Source organism: Rhinopithecus roxellana, chromosome 17, assembly GCF_007565055.1.
Source record: "Rhinopithecus roxellana isolate Shanxi Qingling chromosome 17, ASM756505v1, whole genome shotgun sequence".
Taxonomy (NCBI): Eukaryota; Metazoa; Chordata; class Mammalia; order Primates; family Cercopithecidae; genus Rhinopithecus; species Rhinopithecus roxellana.
Genome location: NC_044565.1, coordinates 66766221 through 66790779, shown reverse-complemented (window position 1 = coordinate 66790779; position 24559 = coordinate 66766221). Strand labels below are relative to the sequence as shown.

General features: G+C 51.5%; 2 protein-coding genes across 15 annotated transcripts in view; one reads left to right on the top strand and one right to left on the bottom strand.

Moving 5' to 3' along the window:
* Window positions 1–2018: 2018 nt before the first annotated feature.
* On the top strand, window positions 2019–16927 carry GDF7 (growth differentiation factor 7). 12 transcript variants are annotated; one of them, XR_004054372.1, is made up of 4 exons: window positions 3379–3760; window positions 6635–7592; window positions 15609–15734; window positions 15888–16927. XR_004054372.1 is itself a non-coding variant. In XM_030921286.1 (3 exons), exons 1-3 carry the CDS (start codon window positions 3379–3381, stop codon window positions 15664–15666), a joined length of 1398 nt encoding a protein of 465 aa, XP_030777146.1. In that variant the 5' UTR covers window positions 3293–3378; the 3' UTR covers window positions 15667–15879. The 12 variants fall into 12 exon arrangements, 4 of the variants coding, with proteins under 4 accessions (XP_030777150.1, XP_030777146.1, XP_030777147.1 ...); XR_004054378.1 differs by lacking the exon at window positions 15609–15734 and adding an exon at window positions 12702–13771; XR_004054374.1 differs by lacking the exon at window positions 15609–15734 and adding an exon at window positions 12702–14155.
* Window positions 16928–21256: 4329 nt separating this feature from the next.
* Window positions 21257–24559, bottom strand: part of LDAH (lipid droplet associated hydrolase) — a 152954-nt gene continuing 149651 nt past the window's right edge. For all 3 annotated transcript variants that reach the window (XM_010383002.2, XM_030921523.1, XM_030921524.1), the window contains one exon: window positions 21257–23283. In XM_010383002.2, the coding sequence (XP_010381304.1) occupies window positions 23092–23283 (192 nt within the window). In that variant the 3' untranslated portion in view covers window positions 21257–23091. The remainder of the gene's footprint in view (window positions 23284–24559) is intronic.

The following is a 24559-nucleotide window of genomic DNA, read 5'->3' as shown; positions in this document are numbered from 1 at the left end:
GCTGTGCGCACTAGCTCTCTCCTGCCCAGCCCATCGACCTAAGATCCCCGCATCCCCCAAGAGGAAGTCCCAACTGGGCGGGCACCTGGAGACCTGGGTCATGGGCAGGTCCTGCTGCTGGTATGACAGACTATTTTCCATGGCAAGTGTTTTCCGTTTCCAGTTGCAAGCAGTGGCAGGCAAGAGGCCCCTGGGTAACACTTTCATAGTCTTCACCTGGACTGGAGAGGTCCTTTCTTTGCCAAGAATTTTCTAGAAAGCCTGAGAGGAAAGGCAGGCATACTCTGCCTCTCCAGGGGGTCTGGGGAGCAGGGCGGCAGAACAAAGCCCCTCACATTCCCATCCCCCACCCCCAAGCCAAGGGTTGAGCAAGGACTCCAGGCTCTGCCACTCCCCAGGTGCCATTACGCAAGGTGTTGAATTCTTTAGCTCAACTTTCCTCTTCTATAGAATGGGAAGAATACCCATCTCACAGCACAGAGTAGTTGTGAGAATGAAATGGCATGAGGTGTGTGGAGCAGCAGGCAAGGTGCCTGGCATTCAAAGGATAACAAATGGGCACTATCATTATTTACTGGGAGCAAGGGAGACAGGCATGGCCCACGCATCCTCTCTGCCTCCTCCTTCTGGGCTCTGCTCCAATGTGTCCTCCGCTGATCACAGAGCCCCCCAGCCCATCACTTTACTCGGAACCACTGGATAGCACACTGGGCATTTATGCGCTTCCTGTTGGCTGTCTCCTGCGTCCATCCTAAAGTTCCATGTGCTTGCCCTGCGCATTGCTCAATCCACAATGCACCGAAGGCTACCTGGCAATGAGTATTTACATCAAAGAAGAAACGAATGGAGGGACGGATAAATAAATGAATGACGATGCCTTCACTATACAGACCAAGAAGCACAGGTGGGAGAAGTGAAGTCCGGGTTGGAGCACACGCAGCGGGAGGACAGTGGCTCCAGCAGCATCAGCCCATCCCGGTTGTGTCCTCCAAAGCCCTCCAGGTGCATAGAAGCTGCTTCTCTCTCTGCCATGATCACCCCTGGCACTGGGAACACACTAGTGGTTGGGGGGCAAGACTACGTCACCTCCTCTGTGCCGGCCTGTTATGCCAGCCACACACAGGATGAATTGAGAATCTGCTCATTTTGTAGATGAGGAAATTCGGTCTCCAAGAAGCTAAGTGGCCTACTCCCACAAGGATAGCAAGGTGCAGGGATTCCAACCCATCCTTCATTCCTAAGCCCCAACGTGGCAGGGGTATCAGGTAATCAACAAACGTTTATTTGTAACTGGCTGTGCCAAGAATGTGCTAGGACCCCTCCGCTCTCTGCTCTACACAGCCGGGTAAACTGAAGCCAAGACAAGGCAAGCGACTTGCTGTCACCCAGGACTCCCCGCGCGTTTGCACAAATCTTAGCCGCGAGCGCATGGCTGCAGGGGGAAAGGAGCCAAGTAACATAGTAGGACCCAGCATCGCGTCAGGGAGAGACGGGGGGCTGGCAGGGTGGGGGCGGCGGTGTTTGTCACCGACTCTCCAACCCCAGTCCCAAAGGCAGGATGGACTATCCAAGCTCGGTCATCCCAGATCCCCCAGGTTCCTGCTACGAGAAGTCCCTCAGCGCCGGCAGCGCTGACCCTGGCCTGGGGGTCTGCCCTTCCCGGCAATGTCAGGCCTTTCTCTTTGGCATCCATCGACCTTAGGGTCTGCGAGGCCTGAACCTCACTAGGCCTCTCTCTCCCACCCGCAAACGTTCTCGAGTGTTATGCGGCTCAAAGCCCCAAGCTGAGCAGGCGCCGCGTCTCCGCGGTGGCCGAGAGGGCGATGGCTGAGGAGTTCGTTTGGGACGAAGCAGCGGAGTGGGGGAACTGGAGAGCCTGGGCCGCAGTCGGCCCAGGAGCTCCCTAGGCCGGGCCTCTCTGTGGGTCCTAGCGCAGGGCAGCCAGGCGGGCGTCGGGACCCACGCGGCTTTGGATTCGGCGGGCGACCTCGCTTTGAAGCTGATCACCCGCTCAAGGTGATCACGACGTGCCCACCCGGTCTAGATTTTGAGTTCTGCAGCAAATGCAATTTTAAAGGAAAAGGACCCGCCTGTCCTCCTGCAGTTCGTTTGGCCCAGGCCTTCGATCTGCTGAAAGTTTCCGATCTAGGGGGATGTCCAGGCTGCCTGCGGAGCAGAGCCGATAACCCTCCCTTCTGGCGCGTTCCCCTGAGACTTGGCCTCCGCAACCTGTCCGGCCAGCCGCGGAGCAAAGTGCTCTGTCGCCCGCGCGAGTGCGCCCCGGGGCTTCGCAGCTGCCGGGCGTCCCCCCCATCCACCCCGGGCCCCGCGCCATCACCGCGGCGAGGGAAGAAGCTTGGAGGCACCATCCCGGGGCTCTGCGCCGTCCGCTCTCCGGGATCCTGGCCGCTCACGGACAAAGCCGGTAGCTGTTTTCCGTTAGCTGCTGCCCTCACCCCGAAGGCGGGCGGAAGGTCGCCAGTTGGACGCACAACCAAACTCTCAGCGCAGTCCCGCGCGAGATCCCCCATCACCTGGGGCTGCCGTCCTCATTTCGAGCTCCTTCTAGAGCTTGGCTCCCGCTGAAGCGCAACTTCCGCGCCCAAACCTTGCTTTTCCGACGGGCAGTCCGCGTCCAGCCGTCTCTTTCCGGCCCGCCCTTTCAGCCCCTCGCCCCCCTTGCTCCCCTACCGGCTTCCTCCCCTGCTCTGGCCGCCCGCTGCGATCCTTTGGGGGCTGTGGCTGAGTGGGGAACCGCCGACCCGCGATCCCAAACGCGCCTTTGCGGCCGCCGGGCGCATCCTGTGGCCTCTCTCTGCGCGGCCACCGGGACGCGGCGCGAAGCGGTCTGGAGGGCGAGCCCTTCCGCGGTCCCACCTCTGCCGCCCCGTCCCGGGCACTGGGAATTAGAGCGGGGAGGGGCGGGTGTTTCTCTGTGGGGGAGTAGGTTGGAAGCTAGGCGGGTGCGCGCGGTGCCCCAAGCCTGGAACCAAGGAGTGCGCGTTCGTCTTGGGCGCCGCGCGGGTGGAGGGGGGTCGCCCTGCCGCGGGGAGGGGAGGCGGGGCACCCGGGCGTGTCGGGAGGCTGGGGCCGGTGACACTCGCTTGGTGAGGGTGGGGGCGAAGCGCTGCGGTGGTGGGGGGAGGCTCCGGCCCTGGTCTCCACTCTAGGCCCTGGTGGGGGGCGCATCGCGGTCGCCGGAGCTTTCAGCAGGGGGCGCTGCTCCGGGCGTTGGGCGGGGGTGGGGTGGGCCAGGAGCGGGGGCCGCGGCTGGCCGCGCACACTTCCCCCACTATTAAACACTATGTTCAAAAGGCGCCGGGGGACTTCCCGGAGCTACGGAGCCCGCGCCGCCCGCCCGCCCGGCCCACGGAGCCCATGGACCTGAGTGCCGCCGCCGCGCTGTGCCTCTGGCTGCTGAGCGCCTGCCGCCCCCGCGACGGGCTGGAAGCGGCCGCAGTGCTACGAGCGGCGGGGGCTGGGCCGGTCCGGAGCCCGGGGGGCGGCGGCGGCGGCGGGCGGACTCTTGCCCAGGCTGTGGGCGCCGCGGCTGTCCCGGCCGCTGCGGTTTCCCGGGCCCGCGCCCCGCGCCGCGCCGCGGGCTCCGGTTTCAGGAACGGCTCGGTGGTGCCGCACCACTTCATGATGTCGCTTTACCGGAGCCTGGCCGGGAGGGCTCCGGCCGGGGCAGCCGCTCTCTCCGCCTCGGGCCATGGTCGCGCGGACACGATCACCGGCTTCACAGACCAGGCGACCCAAGGTACTTACACCTTTTATGTGCCCGCCCATCCAGTCAGGTCCTGGGCTGAGACCAGCCCCGCAGCCGTGCCGCAGCTCCGTTACATTTGGGGCCGCGGCCCACCCTCAGGTGATAGAAACTTCGCCGAGGCCAACACTCTCCAGCCCGCTGCACCTGGACTGTGGCGAGAGTCGCGGCAGCTCCCGGGTTCGGTCCCGGAGGGCTGACTGGTCTCTCTCCCAGGTCGCCCTGGCCTTGCATGCCGGCGGGTCACCCTCGAGGAGGCAGGCGAAGGCTAAGATTCGCTTCTTGGGGAAGGGTCGGGAGTGGCCTCCGGCTTAGAGCCCTCGGAGAAGAAAGGAGGGCAAGAGTTGTGTTCCGGGAGTCACACCGAGAGGGGACTGCACAGTGGTGAGGGTGATGGCTGCTTCCTTGCAGCAATTTCTGCAGCTTCCAGCCTCCTGGAGGCCACACAAATTGGGGGAAGCCCAGGGAAAACTAGGGCAGAGGCAGGTATCACACTAAAGTAAATCGCCCTGGAGAGGCTGGTGGCATCACCAGGTATGAGTGCCCTGCTCAGCAGGTTGGTTTGGGTGGTCGTGGCTTGTATGTGTGTGACGTGTGTAGCTATGGGTGCCTGTGGCTGGTGCTGGACCCCTGGGAGAGCCAGAGGTCAAGGATTCTGGTGGTGTGGGGAGGAGAGGCCTGCTGGGGACCCTGCAGGAATGCAGGCCTCTCTTAGACAAGCACCCCACCTTGTTCTGCCCTGGGCCTTCCAAAGGTAGGATGTAGGTGAGGCTGTGGTGTGGCTGCTGTATGTCATCTGGATTTTATTAATCTCCATTGAAATCACTAAAGCAGACAGATAGAGAAAATTTAACTAATTTCAGGGGGAAATGCAAGTAATTTCGGCTTTAATTCTATCCAGCCAGAGACCCAGCATGGAGGGCCGGAGGGAAAGAAAGGTGAATGGGGTTGGGAAGTGAGCGGGTGGGGCTGAGGCAGCCCTGCTTGGGAGCCACTGAGTCAGTATACCTCAGATCCTAGCCTGGGAAGGCAGGCAGAGGCCTTGCAGTGACCAGGTCATCCATCCCCGCCAGCACATGCCCAGTGCCTAGCACAGACTGCTTTATTTTGGGTACCTGGAAATCCTGGTACTCAATCTCCAAATGGCCCTATGGTTCGGTTAGAACTATCAAGGCTTCTCTGAGGGCCTGACGTGGTCCCTGGGCTGGATGCTGGGATACTTATAGGAAGCCCTAGTTCTGGTGCACAGGGACAGGGAATGCTCTAGACTGAAGGGTGCCCTGTAGGCTCCCAGGCTGCAGAAGGGGTTGTGCTGGGCTCTAAGTGGGCACAGGCACTTAAGGTTGAGCTAGTTCTACCATGGTCTCAGACGGGAGATAAATCCTTTCTGGGGAGCTCAGCTTGGCTGGCTGAGCCTGAAAGGCCTCCTCTCTCTCCTCCCTCTTGGGGGAAATGGAGTGGCAGGGCTGGTGAGCAGGGAGAGGCAGAGGCAGAGGATCTGCAGGGAATCTCAGAGAATGTGCTCCTCGTGTGGCCCCAAGTGTGCTTCTCCAGCCTCCCTCTCCACCCTGAATCTCAACTTGGAGCAGGGATGCTTGAGGTCCCCAGAAGCCATTGACAGGGACAGAACCAGGACCTCAGGGCCTGACGTTCGTGGCTGGTAAGCAAATCCCCAGTGGTGGGGGGAGTCTGCACAGTCTCTCCGAATTTAGGGGCAAAACGAAACCATATGACCTCCTTCAAAGGGAGCTCCTTATCTGCTGCGTGGTGGAATTTTAAATTTTTTTTTTTCTGAGCCCAAAAAGGAAAAAAAAAAAAAAAAAAAAAAGAATGTCCACACTGGAAATAAAACCCCTAAGCCCGAGATAAGTGAATAAATTTTTTTTTTCTGAGCCCAAAAAGGAAAAAAAAAAAAAAAAAAAAAGAATGTCCACACTGGAAATAAAACCCCTAAGCCCGAGATAATGAAGCCAGACCTCATTCGGGACGCTGCCCTCACTGCAGCAAGGTCATTCGGGGATGCCCCGCACCCCTCCGGGAGGTTCCTTGCCGCCTTTCCCCCTCTTTCCGAGGCCGCAGGAGCACTGAGAGGAGGTGCGTTTGGGATTGCGGTCGCGAGCAGCAGCGCCCATTGCTGTAAGACCTAAGAATTTGGGCGAGTCTGGCCCCTACCTAGGCCTCAGTTCCCCTTCGGCAGAGCGAGGTTGGACTAGAGGGCTTTTGTGGCCATGCAGACGAATTCTCCTGGACGAATCGCCGATCTCCAGCCTGCATGGGAGACCGTGGCCAGCGGGGATGTCCAGGCTGGGTTGGGGGAACAAAGGTAGCGGAAGAGTTTTCAGGAGACAAGAATTTTCCGTTTTCGCACAGCCAGGACTTTCGGCTCTCCTGGGGGATCAGCAGGGCAATAACGATAAGTCTCCTTAAGGCCCAGGACCTCAGGAGTGGGTGCACGACTTCTTTTCACCACCGGAACTCTGATCTCGGATTCTGGCCCCGCAAATCCATGGCTCTGGGTCAGGCCGCGGAACTGTAGCGACCTTCAGTCCTGGTCTTGGGTGTAGGGGTGCGCTCCTGGTCCCGCGGCTCAGGAATATGCAGTGATGTGGGTTGTTGGGGTGATGGAACTTTTGGCTTTCTAAACCAAAGCCCGGTTCCGATAGGCCGGGCGAAGGCGTCCGCTGCTCTGGGCCAGGCTGGCAGCGTTCAGGCTGGGGCAGAGACGTGGGGTTGGGCGCTGGCTCCAACAGGCCTCGCTCCCATATCGAGGGCAGCTGGGTCATTTGCTGTTAGGAGGCCCCACGCTGACAGTGTGCAGTATTCGCTCTTACTCAGCTCTTTCTCTCTGTCCCTGCCGGTCCCTCGCAGACGAATCTGCAGCCGAAACAGGCCAGAGCTTCCTGTTCGATGTGTCCAGCCTTAACGACGCAGACGAGGTGGTGGGTGCAGAGCTGCGCGTGCTGCGCCGGGGATCTCCAGAGCCGGGCCCAGGCAGCTCGACTTCCCCGCCGCTGCTGCTGCTGTCCACGTGCCCAGGCGCCGCCCGTGCGCCACGCCTGCTGTACTCGCGGGCAGCTGACCCCCAGGTCGGTCAGCGCTGGGAGGTGTTCGACGTGGCGGACGCCATGAGGCGCCACCGTCGAGAACCGCGTCCCCCACGCGCGTTCTGCCTCTTGCTGCGCGCAGTGGCAGGTCCGGTGCGGAGCCCTTTGGCACTGCGGCGTCTGGGCTTCGGCTGGCCGGGCGGAGGGGGCTTTGCGGCAGAGGAGCGCGCGCTGCTAGTCGTCTCCTCCCGCTCGCAGAGGAAGGAGAGCTTGTTCCGGGAGATGCGCGCCCAGGCCCGCGCGCTCGGGGCCGCTCTGGCGGCACAGCCGCCGCCAGACCCAGGAACCGGCACCGGGTCGCCAAGGGCAGTCACTGCCGGCCGCAGACGGAGGAGGACGGCCTTGGCCGGGACGCGGACAGCGCAAGGCAGCGGCGGGGGCGCGGGCCGGGGCCACGGGCGCAGGGGCCGGAGCCGTTGCAGCCGCAAGCCGCTGCACGTGGACTTCAAGGAGCTCGGCTGGGACGACTGGATCATTGCGCCGCTAGACTACGAGGCGTACCACTGCGAGGGCGTTTGCGACTTCCCTCTGCGCTCGCACCTTGAGCCCACCAACCACGCAATCATTCAGACGCTGCTCAACTCCATGGCGCCAGACGCGGCGCCGGCCTCCTGCTGTGTGCCCGCGCGCCTCAGCCCCATCAGCATCCTCTACATCGACGCTGCCAACAATGTCGTCTACAAGCAATACGAGGACATGGTGGTGGAGGCCTGCGGCTGCAGGTAGCGCGCGGGCCGGGGACTGGGCAGCCGCGCGGCCGAGGACCCCCAGCTGATGAGCAGCAGAGGGCCAGCCTGTCACCGAGCGTGGGTGCAAGTCCGATGTGACCCAGCGCCCTCTCGGAGGAGGGAGATCACACGTTCACACTGACACACACTCGTGCAGTCACACACACATTTACTGGGGACAGCATGTGAAAGCCTTGGGAAAGAGATGCCCTGCCGGTACCGAATGTCAGAGCCTTGTGTATTTTGCAAACAGATAACTATGGCGCCTACTGCCCCCATTTGGGGAGAGGAAGGTGTTTGTGCTTATGTTGCAGTAACAGGCACGAAAATCAGGTAGAAACGGGTTAGGAAATTGGAAGCTCCAGAATGGGAGAACCAAAGGGGTAGTCGAGCATGTTTTATTTCACCCCGTTTTGTCTCTGGCCCGATGTGGGGGCATCGCTTCCCTGGGTGGCTGAGCGCTGCGTGGTGCACTCCGTGATCCACTGCACGGCTGTAATGCCCTTTCCGAGGGTTTGTGTTGCATGGGGCCGTTTACTCTGGAACTGCTGCAAAAAGCATCTTTTTTTTTTCTTTTTTAACTTTTAAAATTTAACGTGCCCCTGCTTCATTTTTGAAAGGGAAGTTTTGTCTGAAAGAAGGTGTTGTGGAGCTTCCCAGATTTGTGCAAAGGTCGGTACCGCCCCCCCGCCCGCCTTTTTTTTTCAAATCAATTCCAATTGGAAATGTTCTGGAAAGTGGAAAGGATATTTTTCTTTTTGTGGGGAAGTGAAATGGGGGAGGGGTTTAAACGGCTGAGTCTGATCTAACAGGATATTGGGGGTGGGATAGGATCTGCCAAGTTCGGAAGCTCCCCAGCTGGTCAGGGGGAGATGGTACCCATGCTTTGGGTGGCTTAGGAGGAAGTTAGTGCAATGGCAGGGAATGGGGAAGGTGGGGGTGGGGGAGGGGAGCTACTGCTTTTCCTAGAGACCTGCCAGGAGGTTTTCCTAAGAAGCCGGGGAAGAGGCTCTCAGGGCTTGAGAGGCAGGGAGGTGTCCTGGGTCCCACTCCAGCCGAGGACTCCGCCATGCCACGTAGGCGCAAGCTCCCAGGGGCCGACCCGGGCTTGTGCTAGTTATCAAGTAAGTCGGCCTCTGCTTTTTACCTGCATTCGCTGTGTTGTTGCTGTAGTTTTTGGCAGTGTGATAGTAACGGGAAGTGAAGCCACACAAAAGTGCTTTTGTCAGACTTCAACTCACAACCCAGACCTCTAGAGCAGGGGGAAGTTCTGCCCCTTCCCCTTATCAGCTCCTTGGCTTGGCTGCTGTGCCCTTGGAAGGGCAGGGCCTTGGTGTGGGGGAGCAGAGGTGGAAGCCTATCCCCCAGTTCCCATATTTTGCCCCGAAGAGTCTTATCGATGGGAGGATTTTCTAGGCATGTAAAAGTGAGTTCGAACATTCAGCCTTCACTGTTTGGTTTGATTTGTTTATGCCTAGGAATCCTTTGTGGCTTTTTGTCAATAGGCTGGGAGAGGGAAACGAGTTGGACTTCACCTGTCTGGGGTGAGGGCTTCTTAGAATAGCCCCGCAGCCCTCCCAGTGCATCTGTGTGATGTGCAGGACTTCCCCCTTCAGAGTCCTGGGGAGCATTAATTCCACTCTGTGTTGGATGCAGGACAATTCATACACATTTTGAATCTCAGTGATTACCCTCTTGAGAGAGAGAAGACAGACACGATTTAGATACAGCTAATTTACTTACGGGTCCCACCTGAAGCAATCGGTTTTCATCCTGTAAAATTCTCCCAAAAGAAAAAAAAAAAAAGCACGTGTTACTCTTAAAATTAAGATGTCCCCCCTCCTACTATGTGAATTTATATTCTGTGGCTGTATGAGTAGCTGTAAATAACCAGAAAATGAACAGTCTCTTCAGGTTAAAAATTTAAAAAATATCCCAAAGTGGCTGCGCTGGTACAATTCCACCTTATTTTAGTGACTGGGCAAAGATTGTCCCTAAATTTGTGGATTTTGCCAGAGACGCCTCACTCTCGTTTTCTAAACGAAGCTTGTCATAATGAAGAATTATATAAAAATATAGCACTAAAGTGTTAAAAGTTGTAGTATTAGAAGGTTTAGAAAGGAAGTTAATAACAAAGTGCAGTTAAATGTTATTTTGAAGAAAGTCTAGGGTATTTAATATCTTTGGGTAAAAGCAAACATTTTGATAGTTTTTTAGTGACTAGGAAAAACAGTATTTTGGGCAGAAATGTCTTTAGCCTGGCCTTTTTATGGTAGGGAAAAGAACTGTCAATTTCCCCTCTTTCTTTCTGATGACCTCCTTCTAACGAGATGTGTTGTGAGTGGTGTGGGAAGTAGGTACCTTCCTGCATCTTGAGTTCAGGTGGCACGGGGGGGTGGGGGGGGTGTTGTCCTTGGACAGTGACCCTTCCTTCCATGGCCCCATACCCTCAGTGTGCTCTTTGTTTACTGGATAAAAGGAATGCTTCCCAGATTTCTCTGGAGCAGGTGAAGCCCCCAGGGGCCACTCTGCCCAACCCTGTGGCATCTCAGTCCATTCACTAGGTGAATGCAGAGGATCCATTTCACTTTGTAAAAATGATAACAAAGGGCCAACACATGTGGGGCAGACGGCTTTTTGCTGCTAAGATGTGGTTTAACTAGCATTGCCAAGATGTGGAGAAAAGCGTTCTGCCAACACAGTTGGTAGTAGCACCCTGAACTCTCTGTCTTCTAGGTAGTGGGGGACAGGCCTGGGTGACTGGCATGAACTCAGCTTCTCTGTTGCAACCCCCAGCTGGAATCTCCAGTCACTATGGATGGGAGAACTGACAGGCAGAGAGAAAGCATGTCAAGACTGTGAGTAAAGGCCGTCCCCTCAACCCCAATCTGAGGTCACCAAAGTCTCCCTCCTAAACAAAATTTTCCATTTCGTTGGGAGAATTGTGTACTACTAGTTGACATCATTTGAACCATGATTTCCAGGTAGTGAGTAGGATTTGGTATCCCTTAGGGAGCTCGGGGCAGGCCAGCTGGGGCCCAAGCGGGGCTGGTGCTGGGTCTGTCAAACACGAAGATAGTCTGGTCATTGCTGCTTGAAACCAAGGCTTTCGTATTAAGGAGGATCACCCACACTGGCAGGCGGGCATTTCCACTGATGCCCAAACACACTTGCCTTGTTGAATCCTGACTTTCCAAGCAGCTGCGCTGGGTCTTCCAGAGGTGGCAGGCTTTGCCGTCTTAGCTTGGGGAAGTCAGGTTTGAGCTGTGCTAAGTCATTGTATCCATGCTTCCCTTCACCGTACCCTCCTGGCAACAATATGAGGTGTGGATTTTGTGATAGGAGAATCCAGACTCCACGAAGCCCAGGGCAGTCTCTTCTCCCTGGCAGCTCTCATGATGTCGGCAGGAGTGGGCGCCTCACCTTGGGTACTGAAGAGAGTACTGATAATCCCGTGGATGGAACAGGACGGAGCGTAATTCAATCCCTACACATTGTATGTGCTGTCGGCAATTTCATTGAAACTCACAGCAGAAAACAGCTAGGATTTGTAGACCGATTTTCTTCCTAGAGCAGGGAGAAAAATGACGTTCTTTCCAAAAGCAGCTAGTGCAAAGATAAGGTCAGGCTCTTACTGTGCTTGAATCTGGTCACCAGGAAATCCAGTGGCAGGAAGAGAGTGTCCTGCGGCTGCCTCTGGGTGCACAGAATCACTGGGCCTCGCTGATTCTCATGAGAACCTGTCATCTCAGGGAGACAGACCTCCCTCTGGCCCTCAGTGGGCCATAGGCCAAGAGGCCTGAGTCAGATCGCACAGTGAGCTGGAGGGAGCAAGGCTCTGAAAGCGGCAGTCTAGCAGAGGGAGCTTGGGCCTGCGCTTGCCCCTCAGAAAGTGTCTGGATTGGGAAGGGAAGAGAGGAAGCTGCCGAGCAAACCCAACAGCCAAACTTTGGGCGAGTGGAAAGTAACAAGATCCCTCTGGGGGATGGTGTATCTGAGCTGCACCAGAGTCAGAGCCCACTGTGGGCTTCCGAGTGCCCAGAGGCAGCTGCTCCCACGGCATGGCCTGCGCCCGCCTCAGGGGAGGCCACTTGGGCCAGGGCACCACAGGGCGTCTCCTGAGAGAGGTCTGAGGCTAGTTATGGGCAGTCACCTCCCTGCTGGAGCTTCATCTTTTGTCCTGTAAAATGATGCCCTCTCCAGTTCCAAGGTTCTAGGATTTTACCTCGCCCTAAAACACACTCAGACAGCTTGAAGGCAGAGCAAATGTGACGGCTCCTGGAGAAGGTCCTCTCCCAATCCCAGTCCCAGAGCCATGTCTTACAGGTTTCGCAGCTCTTGCCTGTGCGTGTGCATGTGTGTGTGTGTGTCCATTTTACTCCTGTCCTCAGTAGGTGCCTCATGGATGTGCTCTGAATTCCCCTGGGCTGAGGCAGGTGCGGGGAAGGCCGGCACCTTGAGGGTGGGGTTCAGCTACCCAGAGCGAGGAGCTGGCTGAGGGCACTGCCCACCCAGCTGCAGTTCCTCCTGTGCTCAGTGGGGTGGGTACAGCCACACTCAAGCTGAGACTGTCTGAGAGACCTAGTGCTGGGAAGGGTTCTACCTGCTGCTGGGGCCTCTGCAGGCAGAAGAGGAAAGGCAAGGCTCTGCCTGGTTGGTCACCCAGACAGGGACCTGGGACTATCCCAGAAGCCCTGGATGAGGCAGGCAGGACTGTCCTAGAATGGACTCCTTGGGTCCCCACCCTCTCCTCACCACCATGCCCATGTCTGGCTCTGAGGTCCCCTTGCAGCTTCCCAGGAGAGTGACCCTGGGGTAGCATCAGACAAGCTTATCTCTCTCTTCTTTTTTATGATCTGGAAAATGGTGGGGGAGGTTAACATAAAGAAGAACCAGAAGGGAGGACCCAAAAAGATGTTTGTTTCTAAGTTTTCAGACAGCTTGGCATCTTGTACCTGGAACCTCCTGACCATATAGACTGGAGCAGAGCTGTCTTCCTCCCTCTGTGCTTTTCTGGGCTTTAATCTGTGTGCACAGCTTAGTATATCACAAATAGTAACTCAGAGTGAGGCTGTAGTGAAAGAAGCCTGTTTTTTTTTTCAGGAGGGCCACCGTCCTAGCCTGAGGAGACACCTGGTGGACACAGACTGCAGGGAGAGGGTTGAGAGTTGGCCTAGTGAATCAGAGGGGTGACTGAGGGCCCAGAAGTTGCCACCTGAGCTCTGATCATCATTCATGGGTGCTGTCTGCCCATCACCTGCAGGTACCCACCTTAACCAGAGCTTGACTTGTGGTCTGCAACTTGGCGACAGGCCTTTGGCTGGGCAAAGTTTGGGCTGGTGCTTCATGGTGGCAGGAGCAATTACAGCAGAGCAACCCAGGATGGGTGGTCAGTGAAAAATGAGTGTGAAGTCACTGAAAAATCAGACTGAGTTTCAAGTTATGCTCACAGTTGCTGAAAAAGCAAGAGCAGCAGAGCAGCGTGCGGTGGTCCACTTCCTCCTGCTGTGCAGAGCTCGCAGCCTCTTCTAGCATCTGTGCGTGGTGCGCATGTGTCTGTCACAACAGAAAGGGCTGGCTTCTCTCACACATTTCCCTGACAATGGCAGGGGGGCCGCAGCGGTCACAGAAACTTCCGGAGAGACGTGTTTCTGTACAGTCAGGTGAATTTGTTGGCAGGACAGCTTAGTGACGATATAAAAAGTACTGTTTCACTTTTTTTGTCAGATGAACTTCCTTCTGCTAGTTTAGAAATGCTTCACTCCAGAGAGGGCCACCTGGTAGAAGCTGTATTACAGAAACTTTTAATCCCTTTTCTATGTCAGGGGATGCTGAGATAAACTGTCTAGAAAAACAAGGAGAAGTTTCTGACTGTCACACCCAGGCCACTTCCGGCAGAGTGGTACAGAGCTGCCAGGGCGTGGCCAGCTGCTTTGCATCTGCATTCCTGTTTCATTACCTTTTGTGTTGTGGGCCAACAGGAGTGCTACGTAGTGGGGGCTGGAGATTTGGCCCGGCAGAAGGTGGGCACGTAGCTGTCTTCTCTGCAGAATACTTGCACTGCTTCATCTGACCAGCAGTGGCAACAGCCACACCCACATCTAGCTCCTGCCCAGACCTTTGGCTACCAGAATCTAGAACCGTGGCTGACCAAAGCGAGACTTCCGAGTAAGGTTAGTTCACAGGCATCCTGCTGAATTAGAAGGAGACAGGAACTAATCCGAAGTACACGGGGCTAAACTTCCCTCGAGGACATTTCCTGAGCTGCAAGATGGGAAGGGACAGCACCGAAGCTGGAGAGCTGGTGCAACTGCGCACACCTTTTCTCTGTTTTTCAGTACTCACAGGTCATCCTGGGGAGATCTCTCATGGGCCATGGGCAGCCCACGCCTGGATTTTTTGGTGAATGAGTCCAAAAAGCAGTGACCTGGTGTGTTGAGGGCCTTCCCTTGCCTGCGCCTTTTTAATCTCTGAGTGACTGAGGGGTGCCAAGGCCAGACAATGCACATGTGTCCTGGATCCTCCCCTGGCCTGGGGCAGCAGCAGCTGGGCTTGGGGTGAGTAGGCTGGCTTGAGAAAGGGGATGCCCACAAGCAGGGCTCACTTCCTGGGTCAGGGCCTGTCAGACTCAAAGTTAGCCCTTTAGCATTCTGTTTAAAAAATGATGATGCAGTTCAGTGAGAAAGAAAGCTCAGGATAAAATGTGTTTTCTGGCGGGGAAATACTCAAGTGTTCTAAGCCAGGAACAGAGACTCTCAAGAGAGGAATTCTCTGGCATTCTCTGCCTTGGATAAATCATGGATTAAACATGAGCATCCTTAGAATAATTTTATTTTTGTATTTCACTTTACACTGTAATGCAAACAGCTTTTATGTTTTCTTTGACAAAGAATCATAATTGAGTCACTTTAGGTCTTTTAGCTAGAAGCATTTCACCCTAAATGAAAAGTTAATGCATTTTTTACAAGGATTAACATGCTAACTACAACTTGCCCTTTCAGCAGATGACAATAGGGGTCCTGAAAAGTTTGGACAAAGTCTTTTTCTTTTTGCATACAAATAAAGCAGCAGATCATTTCTCTGAAGGTTGTTGCAGAGCTCCTGTACCAGCTTACAAAATGATGCTGTTTAAGTAGGCCTTGGGTGGGCAGCAGAATTCTACACATGACGAGTGGCCTGCAGCTTAAAAAGCAAATTTCATCTGATTCCAGTACTGTGATTTTAAGGAAATGGTAAAACTCAAAAGTGCTGGTAATGCCATCAAGGCTCAACACGCCATTTCCTCAGCAGCTAAAGACAAAAATAATTATTTTGGTGAGGGGATAGAAGTCCTTTCGCTTTGCAGTGACACCCACTTTTTCTTAGCTTGGCTTGGGAGTAATGAGATTGGGGTGTGGGGGGACATTGAAAACTCCTTTAAGGCAAACTGAAATCTCCTTCATCAGCATTCTTCCTGCTGGTGTAGCCAGAGCAGAACTCCGAGGCTTGCAGGCTGGGCTGTCTCCTTGCTGCCTGGCCTGGGTGTTTATTTGGGCAACACAAGCTGACATCGTGAGGTGCTGCCGATGCCCAGGCCAGCTAGCAGGGAGCCCTCCCAGGGCTGGTAGAAACCTATGTGTATATATATTCTCAAATTTAAATAGATTGTACATAGTGAAATGTAAATGACATGTAAAACAGCAATCTCTATTTTTCTTATTATATAGCAGTATATATTTGTTAAACATGCTTGTATACTCTTCATTAACCATTTTAATATTTTGTACAGATAAGTTGATTAAATATTTGATTCGTAAAACTGCTCATGACTGGTCTCTAAAGGAAAACATTTTCAGCTTTTGTTACTCAGCCTTTCTGTGTTACTGTAGTCCTCAACTCATTAATAGAATAGCGGCCAGCTATTGAGGCATTAGGACTGAGTGCATTTTAACAGTGGGAGTGACATAGCAGGCCTGGCTCTACTTGCCTTTGTGCTGATCATTCCCTGCGATCATTCTCCTGTGTTCTCAGATCAGGTGTGAGGCTGGGGCCCTCTGGCATGGCGGGGCCGCACCCTGGGTCTTGGTGACTGGTATGAAACTGCATAGGATGCTGCTGTACACAGCCTCACATGGCATGAAGTCACTGCACCCCAAGGTAAAAAACATCAAGCCTGGGTTCAGGAAAGGAGGCCAAAATGAAGTGGAAAACATTTTCTCTTTGGGAGATGAGCATGATAATGTGTAGAGTGAGCGCTGTCATTCCAAATGCAGTTTGGGTGGACAGGTTTTCTGTGTTTATACATCTCAGGCTGCTGCAGGACCTGTCTCACTCCAGAAAGCATGAGCCCTCCCCTCCTGGAGGCTGCACAGTTAAGTCTCTGAAATCCCAAGGCATAAAGTCCCATGGAAGCCGCTTCCTCTGCAAGACCAATTACATACTTCACAGAACCCAGTAAGGTCCTACAGCAAATCTGACAGGGCTTTTTTTGCCTAGTACTCTTCGAGACAAGTACAAAAGCCTGTGCTCGGTGACACCACGAAGGATGCAGCAGGACAGGATCAACTACACAGCGTCTGTTGCTATCCCAGCTCTTGCACCTGACTTTTGCCTACAGATGAAGGAGAAATCTATTTAATGTGTTCCTTAAATATTTCTGGGAGAGACTAACGACAGAGCAGCAATTGCAGGAAGTTGACAGGGACTTGGCCTTATTAGTGACTTGTTACCAGGATTACCTCTTTTGGGACATGGAGCCTGCTGGAGTGACCCACCTTTTCGTCAGTGATGGCAGCCCATGTTCATAGTGAATCCAATAGCCCACAGTTTGTTAATGCAGGTCCCTATGGTCATGCGGCTTTCTGGTGAAAGATCAAGAAAGCGTGCTTTCTTTTCACTGCTCCGTTTCATATCACTAAATAAAGGAGTCTCTTTCTTTGGAAGAAAAATTGTGTTCCCCTTTCAACTAACTCATTTGGCAGGTAAGATAAATGTGTAAGTTCTACGACCGTGTCATCGAAAACTGGAAGGTCTTGTCATGCTTTGTTTATAAGCATCTTTGGTCCATTTTTCATTTTCTTATTTTTCAGTCTCCATTGGACCTACCACAGCATTCTGTGGTTAGAGTACACATTCAGTAGAGGAGTAGTTACAGAGAGAAAGGAAAGTCGGGGGTGGCATTTAAAATTTTATCTCATTTCCCAGACACTTATAAGAGCATATCTAAAAGGCCTGTCCATGACTAATGGTAAAGGCGGCTAAGACTGACTTTTCCATTCCTTCCCTGGTCCTGTCAGGTCCTGGATCTGCCTCTGATGCCTGCTCATTTCCAAGCAGGCCAAGGCAAAGATGCCTCCAACTGCTGTTCCATTGATGGTGGTGCCCAACATGGTCATGGATGCATGTGTTCTTGTGCCCTAGGAACCCTGTGACTCATCTGCTCAGAAGGGACAATGATCTGGGGAGAAACTTGTCCACTGCCATGTGCCACCAGCATGCAGCCCTATAGGCTGTGGGTGTCTGCCGAGTCCTAATCACATGCAGGTGTGCAGCCCTTCGCAGTGGCCAGTAGGAGGAAGCCCAGATGTTCTGCAGAGCCTGAGCTGGGTGGATTTGCAGAGGCAGGATTCTAGTCCCTCTGTGAGGGAGGGAGACCCTGCAGGTGCACCGCGCCCCCTGGCTGTAATGGGCGCCCAGTCACAGGGTCACATTCTCATCCCAGGGAAGAGGAATTTTCCCATAGACTTACGTAGCAAGGAAATCTGTCCCTGTGTGGGGAGGTCAGCACAGGCCCCTTTGCCAGAAAGTTTGAGGAATGCAACACAAAATGAAAATGCTCGATTATCCCAGAGCACAGCCATGTGTATTGTTGCTGTAATTCCCACTTGGGGTGCTGTGCGGAGTTAGTGCTCAACAAATAATAAACTACATATTTGGTGGTTGCTAATACCCAAACTCCAGAGGTTTTCTAATTGTAGAAGAATGGAAGTAACAGTTGCAGCCATATCAGACAAGATGAATGGGACACAAGGGATAGTGGCCTTGCTTCCTTGCAGTCCCCCAGTGCCAGACACAAACAGTCTGCAAGGATTCAGACATCCTTGAATCTATCTGACCCAGTTGTGCACAGCTCTGCTGGGGAAACACTTAAGGGATAAAAGAGCAAGTGTGCATGTCTGCATCCCACTGATGTGTCAGTTTTAAGATGAAGAGGCCCTGAGATGTGATTTCCTGGTAGTCTGATCCAATGTGAGAATTGTACTTTTTCATAGTTTGCCTATTAGGCATGGTAGAAACTTTTTATTAATTTAGATAACAAAATTTATAGACTACCCTGAATAGCAGGATATGCCATTCAGGAGGGAAGGGCCCTCATTACTCAGACACTTCCATTAGGACCCATATTCGATATGCCCTGATAGTACAGAGGTGACTAAGACAGAAGGCCATCTTCTAGGACTCTCCTGAGGGAAGGGGTGTTGGTGGAGGCAGGGAGGAGCAGACTTCAGAGACACAATTCCTGCAGCAATGATAAGTCATTCAGTAGACACAGGCCAGGCCAGGGGTCATGAAGGCTGGCAGGGCGTGGGAGGGTGGGAAGGACTGCTCTGGGAGGCAGGAACAGTTGGTATTTTGGGCCATATCTCATGGGGTGGGGTAGAGGATGGGTGTTATCAAAGCTGGAGCAGTGATTCCTGTACAGAGGAGCCCACAGGAAGCTCCCGTGCCTGGCATGAGACCAGGTGGCTATGGAAGAGTTGCAGAGGTGCCAGCCATGTGACTGCAGCCACAGCACTGACTCCCAGGATGTGGGCTTGCTTTTTCTCAATCCACTGCCTTATGCATTTTTTTGCCCTCTGAAAACTGGTCTCTGTTTCAGCTTTCATTCTTTTAAAGCTACTCATTTATTACCAACTATCTACTCTTCACTTCCTCTGTCAATCGGGTCCTCATTTGCCCTTTGCGTGGCTCTCTTTCCCGGCTCTCCACTTTTGCTAGGCTTGCCCACTGTGGCCTCCAGGAGGCAGCATGATGCAGTGGAAAGAGGGGATGAAGTGGTGGCTCTGGAGTAGAGGCCTGAATTGGAATATGGCTTAGTTCATTTTCTGTTGCTATAATGGAATATCAGAGCCTGGGTAATTTATAAAGAAGAGATTTATTTCTTACAGTTCTGGAGGCTGGAAAGTCCAAGATTGAGGGGCTGGCATCTGGTGAGGACCTTTGTGCTGCATCCTCCCTGGCAGAAGGTGGAAGGGCAAGAGAGCATGAGAGAACAAGAGATCAAACTCGCAGCCTAATATCGTGCCTTTTTATCACTGGCATTAAACCATTCAGGAGGGAAGGGCCCTCATGACTCAGACACTTCCCATTAGAACCCACCTCCCAGCAGTTGCCCTGGGGATTACATTTCTAACACATGGACTTTGGAGGACACATGCAACTACAGCAGAATCCCAGCTCTCATCTACTAGCTGTGAGGTCCTTAGCAAGGCACCTCAGTGGTAATCTGTATAACGGGCATAGTCAGAACATCACAGGATTGGGAGGCCTAAGTGAGACACTGTAAAGGTGTAGGGGTGAGCAGCAGACTCCTTATCTCGATTAGCTCTCATCCATTCCAAACCAACTATCCAAGTTCTACCTGTCCTTCTAGGACTAGGGGCAACCTTGTCCTCTTCTCTTTTCCAAGAGCTTTCTCTTTATAGAACCGTAGAACCACCCAGAGCTTTCTCTGTCCCTCACTCATGCTCTGAGGATGCTTACCCAGCATCACACTCAGTGACACCAGTCTTACTGTAGAGATGCTTTCAGCCTGGTGGGAGGGACCAGACCCATGTCCTACAGATGCTCCTCACCTGGGCCAATGTGATCACTTACCCATGTCTGTATGGGGCACAGGCAGGAATTTCAATCCTCTTAAAAAGTGATTAGAAGAACACTCATATGAGCTTTGCTGTCCTCAGCATTCTTGCAGAAGAGTTTCATTCAAGGTCCTACAGATGTATTTGTTCACAGAGCACACTCAGTCCCAGCCTCCAACCTCTCCTTAAGGCCCACCCCCAAGGGAAGGAGCAGCCCAAATATATCCTTGCCTCTTCTCTTCTGCAAGAGAAGGCCAGGGACAGAGATGTCTCATGCCATCTAAGAAATGCTTTGCTTCCCACATCTTTTCTATATCAACTGTTAGAACATCCTGGGCTGTGTGCAGGGAGGCCTACATGGGCTGAGGCCAGAAAGCTGAGCCAGGTGAGCAAGAGTTATCCCTGCGTAAGAGCCAAAATGCTGACTGCTGGAATCAAGTTACAAGCCTGGTGAAACAGTGCAGGGACTGAGATACCACAGGGTCCTCTGCTATACTAAAGAGAAGAGAAACGAAAGGAAAAAAGGAAAAACACATTTGCTCTCCTCCTTTAGGTACCATTTTATAGAGCATCTACCATATGCCAGGCAACGTACTAAATGCTATATGCATGACCTCATTTTATCTCCCTTAAAAATAAATGAGGAGGAGGGAAGTGAAGTCTTATGTCACAAACCTAACAAATGACAGATCTGGGATTTGAACCCAGGTCTTCATTTACTGCATACAAGAGGAAATAGCCTTTCTGGAAAAGAAGCAATGAGACACCGATGCAGGAGATAGCATGGTGGGATTTTAAAAATAATTATTTTTACAAATTCTAAAACATCTCAAACTTCCAAAAAATCTGCAAGCACAAAGAACATTATTTTCCCCTCAATCATCTAACAGTAAACAGACATGATGCCCCTCACCCCCAGATACTAGCGTGTCTCCAGTACAAACAAAGACACTCTCTTACTTCTCCCCAGTAAAACCACTGAAATCAGAAAATTAACAGTGGCATCTTATTCCCAGCTAATCTTCAGACCTCATTCAAGTTGTGCAAATTGTCCCAACAATGTCTTTTATAACAAAAACATCCAATTCAGAATCAGATGTTGTGTCCAATTGTCACGTCTCTTTAGTTTCCTTTAATCTGAAATTGGTTTTTTTTTTTTTTTTGCTCTTTTTAAAAAATTATTTTAGACACAGAGGTCTTATTTTTTACACAGGCTGGTCTCAAACTCCTAGCCTCAAGCGATCTTCCCAGCTTGTCCTCCCAAAGTGCTGGGATCACAGGTGTGAGCTACGGCACCCAGCCTGGTTTTGTTTTAAATATAATGTAGGATGAAGAAAAATCAAGCCTTTGGTGGTCCCTGTCTCTCCAAAGGTTGAGTGGGGAAGCGTATGGTGAGAGGCGCTTTGTGGCCATGGACATCAGACCACACAAGCCACAGAGGGCTTGTGGAGATTCTGATGGCTCAGAACAGACTAGGAACAAACATGGGCATAGTCAAGGCTCAATCGCTGAGCACTAGGTAACTCTGCAGGAAGTTAAAACTTTCACAGAGACCATCCATGTGGTTGACTGGGACATACAGCCAGAGCTGCTTCTGGAAAATGGATTTTATCTACTGTTTGTCCATGTTAGTCTAATCCCTAATGAAATAGAATGAACTTCAGTCTCTTGAAATCTGATTCTTCCACCTGTGAAAAAAGCAATGAGAAAGGTGGCTTTTCATTTTAAAAGAGAGACTTTGAGCTGAGTCTAACTCAGGAGAACTGCTCAAATTGTACCCTCTCTTCCCCAACCCAGAGATCAGGCCAGATGAGATCAGAAATGCTGGTAAAACATTTATTTCAAAAATCAATTTGGTGTTCAGATGATAAATACAAATTAAGAACCAGTATCTTTCTTAGGCTCTAAAAACCAGAAATAAGACACAATTTCATACATGCAGACTTTTGAAATATGGAGTAATGTTTAAAATAACGGCTAAAAGAAAAGCTCTGAATGTTACTCTTTATTCTGGTAGGTATGATTTACCCAGTATTGTTTATGTGCCTTGATTTAGTATTAGTGAGTATCTTCTGTATGCAAGGCACTCAGAGCCATGATTCCTAGTTTCTAATATCCAATTTCTAGGCCTCTCATGCAGATGCCAATAAAGGCTCTGCGTACAGCCCTGTGCTTATGGCCTGTGTATCTATTAGCTCTTCCCCTTGGGCTAATAGCACTCCTTGTCTACAGCTTGGCTTTTACCCTCTGAGAAGTTACTTGCTGTGATGTAGAAGCTATGCCAAACACAGTAACTCATTCAGCACTTAGCAGTAAGTTGGCAGCAAATCAGAGCTGAATCTTTCATTAGGGGGCTTTAGGTTTTGAGGGGAGGGACATCTCATTGTCCTTAGGGAATAATGCCATGAGGGATTTCCTCTAGGAGAAAAAGGAATATTTCTGATACATCATCAACTGTCACTGCAGTATGTGTTTCTCCAGATTGAGTCAATTTAGGGGAGGCAGCAATATTGTCAGCCTACTCTAGGCCAGGGAACATGTGTCTTCTCTGCCAGACCTCAATGTGTCTAGAGAAGGTGAATTCACATAATGGCTGGGTTTGGTTCATTAACAAAATTTCTTTCCAACAAGTGAAGTTAATGCAGAAATGGAGAACTAATGTATGGTAATGCTTTACTCAGCAGTTTGAAAGATGCTTTTAAAAATTATTCACTAGAAGATTTCCAGAAGAAAAGAATCATTAAGTAGCTAAGAGCTCTATCCTTGATGGCTAGCACACTATTTGGCTCATTGATGGTCTTTAATAGAGTTTTAGTACAAGAATTACAGAAGGAGCAACTGCATGTTGGCACATCCAGACCTGCTTCGGGACAGCCCAGTGCCTCACCATCCTGGCTCTGGAGAGGAGCCTGCAGGGAGCTTATAACCTGGCAGGCTAAGGCTCACCATAGAACTTGCTGGTTGTCTTGTTGCAGGAGGCACAGTTGGGGTCCTTCAACAACTCTTTATCTGGTTAGCTGACCACAGTGATGTCTGGTGAACTTTATTCTCTGTCTAGTGCAGGTACATTAGACGTCACACTGATTATCTCAGCCAAGATCTATGCTAAGTTAGTCTGGGCTCATCTTCATCTTCTGTCTTAAAGGAGACCCAGGTTCACTTCCTGCTCCTGGAACGTGAGTATATCCTTGTCATAATCACATACACTTCACATGTCTAAATATACTCTTAACATTCACTGGTTTCTTTTACATTTTCTAGTAGGTATTTCATAATTTCCTCCAGAAGAGCCTATTCTACAATGTAATTCAATTAAAATCAAGTACATGTAGGTTTTTTTTTTCATCTGCAAAGATCTCGCCTACCAAAATAAACCATATGGTGCCACTGGGCATCTCGTGCAAACACGAGACTCTGTGTAGATCACTGTGTTCCCTGAGTCTTGGAAAATGTATGGTTAAACCTATGGAATGATTCATCAACTGTGTTTACGTCAGCCTGTAACATGGTGAGCTGAGAGATGGTTTGTAAGACAAGGGTTCTCACTTTCTTCATTTCTAGTATCAGTCTTCAAAATTAAACATTTACCTACTAAGTCTAGTACACCGACTGCCTCCATGTACTGGCAGTGGGGGCTTGTTCCTCAGGCCAATTTACATTTTGGACAGGTCATCCTTTAGGGAGTCAGCAATCATGTTTGCCACTTCCTGGTTAAAATGGATGATGAAAGCATGAGGTATGTTTTTCTCACAGAGTCGAATGTCTCCTTCTGGAAAATCCTTCTTAATGTCTTCATAGTATTCTTTTGGACACCAAGGATCTATAGTACCATAATAAAATGTAAGCTGAAAGACAAGACAAAAACATTTTATTAGAAAACACATTCCCTTCCTGACACAGATATGACACCAGCAGCCAGCAGTGCTCTGAGGACAGCACCTATGCCTGGCCCTGGGAGCTAGTCCCTAAGCTCTCTCCAGAGTGTGGCTCTCTCAAGGTAGCAAGGCTTCACAATGTACAGGAGTGCATTTAGAAGAATTTGGTGGGAAGATACCCATGCTGGGACACTCTTGTGTGATAGATCCCTCATAATTCACTGAAAGGACTTACCAGGAAAGTTTTGTGTACTGAGGTTGGGATGGACACTGGAATGAAGGCCGGTGAGGATGACGAAGAGAGTTATTGAGACACAGTCACCGAATGACTAGTGACCAGTTAATAAACTTAGTTGTTTCCAAATAGCCACATGGTAGTCATATGGGATATATTTGTTGAATGAATACAAACATGGATCAGATAGACTCAGGCTGATGAAATGTGATCAGAATCCTAAGAAAAGGTTCTATGCAGCCTGTATGTTGATTCAGTGGGGAAGTGCAATAATCATACTTTAGTTGACAGCAAGCAGCTGAATGGAGACAGAGCCTCCTCTGTGGCATTACTAAGACCCTGAATGGATATCTACCTAAACCTGCATGTGGTATGTGTGTATACATTGCTCTAGGCTGCTGTGTTTCACTGAAAAACTGCTATGTTCTAGTTCTGTTAGTTCTAAAAATAAAGGCAAAAAAGCAACATCTTATATTCAGAAGGATAGATAGTGGCAATTTCTACAAAAACCAAGAACTAAATCTTAAAGATCCTTTGACCTCTCTTATCACTGAAAGAAAGAGTTGTGCCCAGCTCCAGCTCCTAGTTGGCCAGCTGTAGTCACTTGCAGCTTCCCTAATATACCAAATGTGCTCCCTCACTCACTGAATTGCTTACTCATTCCTTGGATCAGCAAATACACATGGAACACCTACTTTGTATTAGGAACCTGGAAAATAGAGATAAGACAGTCTTGGGGGAGGGGAGAAGGGGACCCCATGTACACAAAACAATTTGAGAGCTCAGGTGAGGCGCAGCTGGTCAGAAGTAGCGGGCAGGAAAGATTCCCCAGAGTTGATGCCAGAGTTGAGTCTTCAAGCTGGGGAAGCACACTGTGGGGAGAAGATCAAGCAAACCAAAGCTTGAAAGAGCATGGCACGTGTGGGGAACTGGAATTCCACATGGCTGGAATATAGGGTGGTGGGAGATAAGACTAGAGAGGCGGAGAGGGATGAGGTCATGGACAGCATC

Excerpts from the sequence above, each read along its gene's own strand:
- GDF7 (XM_030921286.1), top strand. The coding sequence starts at position 3,379 with ATGGACCTGAGTGCCGCCGCCGCGCTGTGCCTCTGGCTGCTGAGCGCC. Across the intron at positions 3,761-6,634 it reads CACAGACCAGGCGACCCAAG|ACGAATCTGCAGCCGAAACA; the intron begins GTACTTACACCT and ends GGTCCCTCGCAG. Across the intron at positions 7,593-15,608 it reads GTGGAGGCCTGCGGCTGCAG|ATCAGGTGTGAGGCTGGGGC; the intron begins GTAGCGCGCGGG and ends CTGTGTTCTCAG.